Source organism: Rhinichthys klamathensis, unplaced genomic scaffold (genome assembly GCF_029890125.1).
Source record: "Rhinichthys klamathensis goyatoka isolate OS25496 unplaced genomic scaffold, OSU_Roscu_1.1 h1tg000211l_1, whole genome shotgun sequence".
Lineage (NCBI taxonomy): Eukaryota > Metazoa > Chordata > Actinopteri > Cypriniformes > Leuciscidae > Rhinichthys > Rhinichthys klamathensis.
This window is the reverse complement of record NW_026606736.1, coordinates 437169-449499: the sequence shown is the minus strand read 5'-3', so window position 1 is coordinate 449499 and position 12331 is coordinate 437169. Positions and strand designations below refer to the sequence as shown.

General features: G+C 35.4%; 1 protein-coding gene across 1 annotated transcript in view; it reads left to right on the top strand.

Annotated features, from left to right (window-relative positions):
• dennd3b (DENN/MADD domain containing 3b) overlaps nt 1–11181 on the top strand; it is a 33919-nt gene extending 22738 nt beyond the window's left edge. Inside the window, exons 17-24 of the mRNA XM_056263985.1 lie at nt 2625–2754; nt 2855–2962; nt 4777–4916; nt 5292–5458; nt 7351–7490; nt 7731–7849; nt 8295–8432; nt 10497–11181. Of these exons, the coding sequence (XP_056119960.1) occupies nt 2625–2754; nt 2855–2962; nt 4777–4916; nt 5292–5458; nt 7351–7490; nt 7731–7849; nt 8295–8432; nt 10497–10700 (1146 nt within the window). The 3' untranslated portion in view covers nt 10701–11181. The remainder of the gene's footprint in view (nt 1–2624; nt 2755–2854; nt 2963–4776; nt 4917–5291; nt 5459–7350; nt 7491–7730; nt 7850–8294; nt 8433–10496) is intronic.
• Nucleotides 11182–12331: the final 1150 nt, after the last annotated feature.

The window sequence follows — 12331 nt, the reverse complement described above, 5'->3', positions numbered from 1 at the left end:
TGACCGTGAAAGTGGTCAAAATCATGTCTGACCCACTCAACGTCTCCCGATATATTGCGCATCTTACTCATGCTGTTCACTTTTCATAATCAACATAGATGAAAAAAAATAACATTATAATATTTTAACAAATATGAAACTATATGTGCTTATTTAATGGCTACAACACATATAGTAGGCCTAGACTCTCTATTTGTACAAATTGCTGCACATTCTTTTAATTCTGAATTTTGCACACATAGCCTAAGTTGAAAGTCATTTGTTTACGTGCATAGTAAAACATATCTGCAACATTTATCAAGTTCACGGATAATTGTGCGTGCATTTATTAATCATTATGATAAAATCATAATAAAGTAGGCTATACTATGTACAAAAAATCAGATGAGCCCAGAATATGAACGGAATGCATTTAATTACACGTTAAGCATTTTCCTCCCATTGAAAACCATTATAAGAAGAACGCTTAATTTGGCTTAATGCAGATTAGAATGTCCCCTTATTATGTCGAAATAATAAGATAAGTTTTCTTTTTTTTTCTTCACTATGCGGTTCAGGACTTCCATACAGCCTGAATATAATTGCTTTCTTTCTAGCCCCTCCCTAGCGCCGCCCATACATATGCCTATCCATTAACGGGCATTTCTTCATAAATATTCAAAATTTTGATAAATGCATTATGCATTTATGGCATTATATATGGCATTATGCATAGTAGAACTTTATGTAGGCCTACACATTTAGGAACAGATATTGGGTTCTGCCCAAAATGAAGCAACATAAAAGTAACGTAAAAGTAACGAGTAACGTAAAAAGTTACTTTTCATATGGGGTAACTAAGTAAAGTAACGGATTACTTTTTTAAAGAAGTAACGAGTAAGGAGTTACACTACTTTTTTTAAGTAACTTCCCCAACACTGGTCGTAGAGTCATGTAAATCTTTGTAAAAAAAAAAATATATATATATATATACACTCACCGGCCACTTTATTAGGTACCCCATGCTAGTAACGGGTTGGACCCCCTTTTGCCTTCAGAACTGCCTCAATTCTTCGTGGCATAGATTCAACAAGGTGCTGGAAGCATTCCTCAGGGAGTTTGGTCCATATTGACATGATGGCATCACACAGTTGCCGCAGATTTGTCGGCTGCACATCCATGATGCGAATCTCCCGTTCCACCACATCCCAAAGATGCTCTATTGGGTTGAGATCTGGTGACTGTGGAGGCCATTTTAGTACAGTGAACTCATTGTCATGTTCAAGAAACCAATTTGAAATGATTAGAGCTTTGTGACATGGTGGAAGTAGCCATCAGAGGATGGGTACATGGTGGCCATAAAGGGATGGACATGGTCAGAAACAATGCTCAGGTAGGCCGTGGCATTTAAACGATGCCCAATTGGCACTAAGGGGCCTAAAGTGTGCCAAGAAAACATCCCCCACACCATTACACCACCACCACCAGCCTGCACAGTGGTAACAAGGCATGATGGTTCCATGTTCTCATTCTGTTTACGCCAAATTCTGACTCTAACATCTGAATGTCTCAACAGAAATCGAGACTCATCAGACCAGGCAACATTTTTCCAGTCTTCAACTGTTCAATTTTGGTGAGCTCTTGCAAATTGTAGCCTCTTTTTCCTATTTGTAGTGGAGATGAGTGGTACCCGGTGGAGTCTTCTGCTGTTGTAGCCCATCCGCCTCAAGGTTGTGCGTGTTGTGGCTTCACAAATGCTTTGCTGCATACCTCGGTTGTAACGAGTGGTTATTTCAGTCACTGTTGCCCTTCTATCAGCTCGAACCAGTCTGGCCATTCTCCTCTGACCCTTGGCATCAACAAGGCATTTCCGCCCACAGAACTGCCGCTCACTGGATGTTTTTTCTTTTTCGGACCATTCTCTGTAAACCCTAGAGATGGTTGTGCGTGAAAATCCCAGTAGATTAGCAGTTTCTGAAATACTCAGACCAGCCCTTCTGGCACCAACAATCATGCCACGTTCAAAGTCACTCAAATCAACTTTCTTCCCCATACTGATGCTCGGTTTGAACTGCAGGAGATTGTCTTGACCATGTCTACATGCCTAAATGCACTGAGTTGCCGCCATGTGATTGGCTGCTTAAAAAAATGAAGTGTTAACGAGCAGTTGGACAGGTGTAGCTAATAAAGTGGCCGGTGAGTGTATATATATATATATTTATATGTTTTATAAACTATAGGGTTTAGATCTATCCCGTAGAATATAGAAAACAATTACCAATGGGATTTGCAGTCATTCAGTATTTTTAATGGTAACGGGCAGGGTGTGTTTAGGGATGATTTATAGCTGTCAAAATAATTTAAATTTAAAATAATTTTCACAATCGCTTTGCTACACCCTACTAGTTTATTTCCATTTCCAACCATTTAGATAAACATGCACACACACACGTCCTGCACTGGGTGTAATTGTAAATTGTTCAATGTGCTTTATGATATCAAGGTTTCATGTTTCTGTTTCTCTTTCCTTATTTGAAGAGATAACTGTTCCTCCCCTTTTACCTCCTCTTTTTTGCATGTTTTAAAACACAGACGCACAATTTAAAGTACTTTATTTTGTGATCCTTGATCTCTTCTGTTATCAGTACCCCCAGTATATACAGCAGGCACTGACCAACGTCCTGCTTATGGATGCAGTGGTGCGCTGTTTACAGACACAGAAGGCCGTTTATGCTGCCTCCAAACTGGCCTATTTTGAAAAGCTACGACAAGAAGGTGCAGTTCCATTTATAATGTGTTTGATTCTCTACCTAAGAACATCTATATGATGAAGACAGGACAGCTTTATTTAAGTCTTTTGTCTTCATTCCCACAGTCCCCATGATCATTCCCAGACCCACCGCAGAGACTCTGAAACACAAGATCAATCCATCCCAGAACATGATGAAGCCTCAGTCTGTCAATGTCTTGCTATACACTCCAGGTATGCAAGCATGAAATAGTTATTTAATATACGTTAATGTTCTGGATTCTTCCTGTCTAGCCTGTTCCCATGACATTTCGCCATAATTTTATATATATTCTTTCAGAATAAAAATTTGTCATCGATGCACCACATTAAATATAATTATATAGCAAAGCAGCAATGCCTGGTAGATCTCAAGCAGAATAGCACTTTGTTTATATATGTAGCCTATGTATAATATGTATATCCATATATATATATATATATATATATATATATATATATATATATATATAAATATATACTCACCTAAAGGATTATTAGAAACACCTGTTCAATTTCTCATTAATGCAATTATCTAATCAACCAATCACATGGCAGTTGCTTCAATGCATTTAGGGGTGTGGTCCTGGTCAAGACAATCTCCTGAACTCCAAACTGAATGTCAGAATGGGAAAGAAAGGTGATTTAAGCAATTTTGAGCATGGCATGGTTGTTGGTGCCAGACGGGCTGGTCTAAGTATTTCACAATCTGCTCAGTTACTGGGATTTTCACGCACAACCATTTCTAGGGTTTACAAAGAATGGTGTGAAAAGGGAAAAACATCTAATATGCGGCAGTCCTGTGGGCGAAAATGCCTTGTTGATGCTAGAGGTCAGAGGAGAATGGGCCGACTGATTCAAGCTGATAGAAGAGCAACTTTGACTGAAAAACCACTCGTTACAACCGAGGTATGCAGCAAAGCATTTGTGAAGCCAAAACACGCACAACCTTGAGGCGGATGGGCTACAACAGCAGAAGACCCCACCGGGTACCACTCATCTCCACTACAAATTGGAAAAAGAGGCTACAATTTGCAAGAGCTCACCAAAATTGGACAGTTGAAGACTGGAAAAATGTTGCCTGGTCTGATGAGTCTCGATTTCTGTTGAGACATTCAGATGGTAGAGTCAGAATTTGGCGTAAACAGAATGAGAACATGGATCCATCATGCCTTGTTACCACTGTGCAGGCTGGTAGTGGTGGTGTAATGGTGTGGGGGATGTTTTCTTGGCACACTTTAGGCCCCTTAGTGCCAATTGGGCATTGTTTAAATGCCACGGCCTACATGAGCATTGTTTCTGACCATGTCCATCCCTTTATGGCCACCATGTACCCATCCTCTGATGGCTACTTCCAGCAGGATAATGCACCATGTCACAAAGCTCGAATCATTTCAAATTGGTTTCTTGAACATGACAATGAGTTCACTGTACTAAATGGCCCCCACAGTCACCAGATCTCAACCCAATAGAGCATCTTTGGGATGTGGTGGAACGGGAGCTTCGTGCCCTGGATATGCATCCCACAAATCTCCATCAACTGCAAGATGCTATCCTATCAATATGGGCCAACATTTCTAAAGAATGCTTTCAGCACCTTGTTGAATCAATGCCACGTAGAATTAAGGCAGTTCTGAAGGCGAAAGGGGGTCAAACTCAGTATTAGTAAGGTGTTCCTAATAATCCTTTAGGTGAGTGTATTTATACATACACATACTCATCTACAGATTTAACAATAATTTAACATTAAACCTTCCCCAAACAGTCACTTAACATATCAAGTTACTCAAACAAAATATGTGCTACACATTCTCATTTAGGTGTTTACCAAAATCTGAATCCAAAGCAATACACACACACATACATATATACAGTATATATATATTGAGAGATTTTGGTAAACACCTAAATTAGAATGTGTAGCACATATTTTGTTTCAGTAACTTGATATGTTATGTGACTGTTTGTGGAAGGTTTAATGTTAAATTACTCTTTTTAACTCCTTCCAGGCCAGTCAAGTTTCTGCGCCAGTGGTGTGGACAGAAACCCTAAGCTCTGGTGTGCTCTCAGCTGTGGGAAAGTGGTTGTGTTCGATGCTGTGAGTTGGTCCCTGATGCAAAACTGCATTAATTTAGGAGATTCTCGACTGGTAAGATGGTGTTAATCAATTTTGATTTAATATCTTAAAGAGTAATTGACGGCAATATCAAATGTCCTTGATAAAAACTTTCTGCATTCAGTGAAAATGTGTTTTTCTATATTGGGATCTTCAAGTAACAGATTGGGTTTTTACATGTTGACAGTTTATTAATAGTTACAGTGCTTTCTGAGACTTTTCTTATTGCCACAGTAAAATGTATGTGATGCCACCTTGTGGATTGGAAAATTGCGGCAGCTTTGTATTACATTGTCTAGAACTCCTGGCTGTACCCATAGACAGTAAAGGCTGTAGCTTATGTATCTGTGGAAGAGTGAAAGAAAAAGAAAGTATAAATCTCATAGTAGTTTTTTTTTTTGTGCCCAGAACTGCATGATGGGATTGGACCAGGAGCAGGTGTGGATTGGTTCTCAGGACTCTGTCATTTACATAATCAATGCTCAAAGTATGCTGTGTCATAAACAGCTGACGGAGCACCATGGAGAGGTCACAGACTTCGCCCTGGAGAAACTGAGCCCTGAGAACAGATTAAGGTGAGTATTGGATGTAACCTCATTCATTGCGTAAAATAAAATATATTATAAATTGTATTATAATACATTTTGTTTATTATCTGCAGATAATTAATTAATATCACCTACACATAGTTTATATATGTGTATATATTATTAATTATTATTATAATGATATTATAATGACATCTTTATATTATATTATATTATATAAAATGATATTATTATGATATATTATTATAACGGATAATATAGAATAATAATATCATTTTATATAATATAATATAATGATGTCATTATAATATCATTATAATAATAATTAATAATATATACACATATATAAACTATGTGTGTGTGATTAATTAATTATCTACAGATAATAAACAAAATGTATTATAATACAATTTATAATATATATATTATTTTATTGTAATACATTTTGTTTATTATCTATAGATATGTAGATAAATAGAATAAATAGAAACACAATAAATATAAATAAATACTAAGTAATATATGCATTTTAACAATATATTTTATTTTAATTTATTAAAATACATTTTGTTTTGCATAGTTATAATTAATCGATTAACCATGAATAGACACACACACACACACATATATATATATATATATATATATATATATATTAGGGGTGTAACGATACACGTATTCGTATTGAACCGTTCGGTACGAGGCTTTCGGTTCGGTTTTCGGTACGCATTTTTGAACCGAACGGTTCGTTGGACCATTTTTCCTGCCGACCAAAATTTCGTTATTTCAAATGAAGGCGCGTCACGCGTGGCAAGCGCGCTCATAATGTGCGTGACCACAACATTGCCCAACATCAAATGGCAAATGTAATGTAAGCGGAACGAAACCACTCGTTATTGTGTGGTTGAAGGACCGTTTATCAGTTTGGACAAATACAGCGCGAGCCGATCTTAATCATCAGCACTGTTACTACACAGCCAAATCCAGTAAAGAAAGCATTTGAATTCGCCACTGAAGTAATAACATCGCTGCAAGATCTAGTGAGAAACATTCGCATTTCTCCGTTATTAACGGATCAAACAGCGCTGACGTGGAAACCAGGAAGAAACATTGTGCCATGAATGAACTATCCAGTGTCCACAGATCAGCAACATTCACCATGGGTTTACTGTAGTAACACTACTAACTGTAACCATGGAAGTTTGGCAGGAATAGTAGGCTATAATGCTTTCAAGTAACATCACGTCGGTTTTATTTTGACATTATGAATACAATTGCTGCCCTCAAATGTTAATCTGAACTAAAATAAACCTTTGTTTATAACTACTACAATATTACATTTAATTTTGTCCAAGGAGCTGTTTTGTTTTATAAGCTCCTAAGAAAAGTCAAGTATAGCTCCATCATTGCTCAAAGTTAAAAAATATCATACTTTATGATGTTAGTTTTAATAAAACTATAATTAAAAAGATTAAATCAAGGAAATTTCTCTGGCATTTCTTTCTTTTTGCTGTATCGGAAACGTACCGAATCGTACCGAACCGAACCGTGACACAAGTGTATCGTATCGAACCGAACCGTGAATTTTGTGAACCGTTACACCCCTAATATATATATATACAAATAAATACAATTTAATTATCTTATATAATTATTATTATAATTCATTTAGTTTATTATAGATAGATAGATAGATAGATAGATAGATAGATAGATAGATAGATAGATAGATAGATAGATAGATAGATAGATAGATAGATAGATAATATTACCTCAAAAATACAATTAAAAATTAAATTAAACTGTAACCTCACCTGCAGGCGGCAGCATTGTTTGTGATATGTTCTGTATATTTGACAACTGTGGTTGAGAATAGAAATTACTCTATAAATAAATGTAATGTTTATGTGTTCTCCAAGCCAAGCGCAGGTGTATTCCTGTAGTGTAGATGGCACTGTGATTGTTTGGGACGTCCCCTCTCTGAAGGTGAAGAAGCAGTTTCATCTGTCCTGTGACAGACTGCAGTCCATTCAAGTTTACAATGACGCCTTATGGTGTGGTAAGTTTGTCATCAGCCTAGTGTCCAACATGTCCAACACTGTTGTTAGCTAGAAGCTGCAAAAATCACTAAAAAGTTTTTACTTATTATATTTTACAAAAGCATTTAGATGGCCATGAAATAAACCTGGCATAGTTTTTTCAGAGATTATCAGGCAACAGATAGCTTGACATTAATGAGGTTAATCTGAATATATACCGTATTCAATTTCAATTTAGCTTTTATTTATTGTTTGTGAAGGTGCCAGAGATTGTGTCATGAAGCTGAGACCGAATGGAGCTTTGCTTCGTAAGATTTCCCTCCCAGACAATATGAAGACCACTGCCAGTGCCTTCAGCAGAGTCGCACTGCTTATGGAGGTTTGTGTCACCACAGAATCTGCTTTATCCAAATATGATGATCATCCTTCCTGAAATAAAATTGCAGATATTTATTTTTATGTATATACTTTTATGCTGTTAAAACACATATAGCATTATATATATATATATATATATATATATATATATATTGATTTATCTAATTTAATCAAGAAAAGAAGAATGAATGTTTTAAGCTATAAACCTTATATTATTATTCTATTATACTAATAAAGCAGGGTTTATGGTGTCTCTGTGTATTAAATGTGTTGCAGCTTTGTTGTTTTAGTGTGAAGTAGTTTTCCTTTGCCATTTCATGCTTTTGCACAAACAGACCGTCAGAGAGGTCAGCCATGCCACTAAATGCTGTGAATGGCATAAAATTATAATGTGCTTGGATGTAACCAACGTTCTTAGGCTCTTGTTTTTGTTTTTGTTTTTTTAGAGACGACAGATCTGGACAAGTTTTACAGACTCAGCAGAGCTTATTATATGGGACTCCACTGACCCCATCAAACCACCCAAACGGGTCACACTCCCCAATTGCAGTGAGGTCACCTGTATGATCAGAGTAAAGAAGCAGGTACTCAGTCTGAAGGTGTAGATGGTACCTTTCTCATGACTTTTCCATGCTCATATTCATACCTACTGGAATTGTATATAAAATCTTTAAAGAGATTAATTATTCTATAATGCAATTAAAATTAATTGAATTAAATATGATAATATATTTACTCATGGCACAACTGGTCAAAAGTTTGGGGTCAGTAAGATTTTGTTTTTGAAAAAACCCTGGTGGAAAAAACCCTGGTGAAAAAAACCTATACCAAAATGTATTTAGAATACTTTTATTTCATACGAAATATACTACAATCATACTTCCGGGTAACTAAAGCGCATTAAGTACAAAATTAGGTATTCCAATTTAGCAGACTTTAAGTATATCAATTTAGTATACTAAAAGTACAATTGTAGGATATTTATATTAAGTACATAAATATATAAATGTATGGGTAGTATACTTAGCTTAAAATAAATGTATGTCAACTACATTTTGGTACATATATTTTTCACTAGGGAAGTGAATTTTTTTATTCAGCAAGAATGCATTAAATTGATCAAAAGTGAGAGTAAAGACATTTCTGATGTTACAAAATAACTTTTTATTCATCAAAGAATCCTCGCAATTTCCAAAAAATATCAAATTACTTTATTTGAATATGTTCCTTGAGGATCACTTATAATGTTAATAAAGTTTTTTTGCACAAAAAAAACATTTTATATATATATATATATATATATATATATATATATATATATATATATATATATATATATATATATATATATATATATATATATATATATGTGTGTGTGTGTGTGTGAAAAAAAAAAACTTTTTTATGGGGTGGCTCCTTTAAGTAAACAGCCACTATTATGATTGACTAATGTCAATGCAGTGTCAACGTCAACGTGAGTGTGTTTTGACAACATTATCCATATAAAACCTTAATTTACAAACAAAGCATTTTGAAATAATTTACTTTACATAAAAGAGCTGTTTAAACTGGACATGTCAAAGCGAACGCACTTCCACTTGTCCATTTGTCCTGTTGTCGACAGACTCAAGTGTGTGGAGTATGTCAGAAACTGAATGCGCATCTGTATACTGTATCCAGTGTAGACATTGTCAGTGATTATAATGGGTTCTATAATATTTGCTTTTGACGCATCGCAACACTCACATCCAGTGTAGGCAAATGTCAGCTGTTAAGTGGCGTGGCCTATGGTGTGTTGATGTATTCATCGATGTCTTGCTCTGGAGGCAGGTATTTGCAAATGTATTTGCCCGTGTGACGTCACAGATCCCGCAATATCAAAACGAGAAGTTTTTGGAGCTAGATTAAATAAATGCTTTGTTAATATTGAGCAGAACGTTTTAAGCTATGAAACTTGTAGGATGTTTCAATGGTACAAAGACCTCTTATATGTCTAAAGATTTCTTGAGAGATGATTAATTTGGATTATTTTCAACATTAATAATGCTAAGGACACCAAATCAGCCTATTAGTGTTATAATATTCCACAATATCACTTTTTTTTAACAAATAAATGCAGCCTTGGTGAGCATAAGAGACTTAGTTTCTTAAATTTTAAAAACATTAAAAAAAAATCTTACCAGCCCTAAACTTTCAAACAGTAGTTTGTCTTTTTGTTTGTTTGGTGAGTGATATATCACAATGAAATAAGAGCATTATAGCACATTGGACGTTTTAAGCTATGAAACTTGTAGGATGTTTTAATGGTACAAAGACCTCTTATATGTCTAAAGATTTCTTGAGAGATGATTAATTTGGATTATTTTCAACATTAATAATGCTAAGGACACCAAATCAGCCTATTAGTGTTATAATATTCCACAATATCACTTTTTTTTTAACAAATAAATGCAGCCTTGGTGAGCATAAGAGACTTAGTTTCTTAAATTTTAAAAACATTAAAAAAAAATCTTACCAGCCCTAAACTTTCAAACAGTAGTTTGTCTTTTTGTTTGTTTGGTGAGTGATATATCACAATGAAATAAGAGCATTATAGCACATTGGATGTTGATCTTTATAAAACCTAATAACATTTCTCCTCTTTCTAGGTCTGGGTTGGTTGTAGTGGTGGGTCAGGCCTCAGCAAGGTTGTGGGGAAGATCTTTGTGTTGGACTCTGAGAGCCTGGAAGTTGAGAAGGAGCTTGAGGCCCATGAAGACATTGTTCAAACGCTGTTCTCAGCAGAGGACCGATACATACTCAGCGGCTCTGCAAAACGTGATGGTAAAATCGCTATCTGGAGAGTAGATTAAACAAGCTGAAAAGGTCTTAGCTTCACTTACAGAGGTGCATCAGGTTTTGTGACATGTAATAGTTCCTCAGCTGTCTGCACATAGGGGAAGAATATTTCTGTGGACCCTGCTTTTAATTTTCTTAAATTTGATTCTTGGAAGATAAAGCAGAAGAAAGGGAGATTTATTTTTATTTATTTTATTTATTTATACAAAAACTGTACACTGATTACAAAAATATTCTATTCAAAATTCACATAGACTTTTTATTATTTCATATGTTCTTCACATTCTCTCTAACTATATCTGTTCAGTTGTGAATGAATTACACACACTGTTGCCCTTTGAAAGTGTCATGTAACCCTGTCAGCATGTGGTGAGTAGAGCAGCTACTGGTTTTAATTGGAGTTAGACAGTCACTATAAGGGAGTCAACCAACTACAATGCTATTTGTACAAATAGTCCTACATCTATTTCTCATCTTGCAGATATAATTCAGCATTTACTACTATTCGCTCATTAGATATCATTCCTTTTCGTTATCTTCTCCAGGTTCTGGATGTTGTGGGCCGATTTTTGTGTATCGTAAATAGTATTCTAGCAAATAGAATAGTCCCATCTTGTCTAAAGCATGCTACTGTATACCTCTCCTTAAAAAGCCTAGACTTGATCCTTGATCCTAGAGTTTTTAGTAACTATCACCCGATTTCAAAGTTGGCTTTTTTATCTAAAATTTTGGAGAAAGCTGTATCGTCAGCAGCTTTAATTTATAAATAAATATTATATTTTTAATAAATTTCAGTCTGTTTTTTTAGGTACACAGTATAGAGTCTACTCTTTTAAAAATTAAACAATGATTTATTTCTGGCTAGAAAGTGTGCTGTTCCGCTTCTCCTTGATCTTACGACAGCATTTGATACAGTTGAATATGAAATTCTTTTAGAGTGTTTAAGTCAGTGGGTAGGGATCCTAAGAAATGCCCTCAAATGGTTTTCTTCTTATTTAAAGGACAGAACTTCTCATTGATTTTCATTCTCAAGTATTTTCATTGATTCTGCAGTTTGTGCTTGTGGGGTTCCTCAGGGGTCAATTCTGGGGCCCATATTGTTTTCTTTGTACATGCTATCACTCTGCCTTATTTGTTGAAAATATAATGTTGCTTATTATTGTTATGCAGATGACACTCAAATGTATGTTCTGTTGAAGGCACATTAAACTATGGATGGCACAGAATTTTTTATAACTTAATGAAGCTAAAACAGAATGCTATAGTGTTCGGCTCCATTATGTCACCCACGTATATACTTGATCGTCTAGGTCCTCCTGCCTCTAATGTACATATAAGCAAGCAAAGAATATGGGAGTGATCTTTGATTCAGAGCTTAAATTTGATAAGCGTGTAAACTCAGTGGTGAAGTCTGGTGTCTTTCATTTAAGGCGTATTGCAAAAATAAAACCCTTTTTGTCTTGATTTGAAGCAGGTTATACAGGCTTTTATACGTTCAAGTTTGGACTACTGTAATTCATTGTATCTACGGCTTCCTCTTGTTCTGTTGAACTGACAAAATGCAGCAACTAGGATTTTGACTGGAAGTGGACCAAGTAGCAGGTCAGTGCAGTTTAAGGTTTTAATATGTTTAAATCCCCAAATC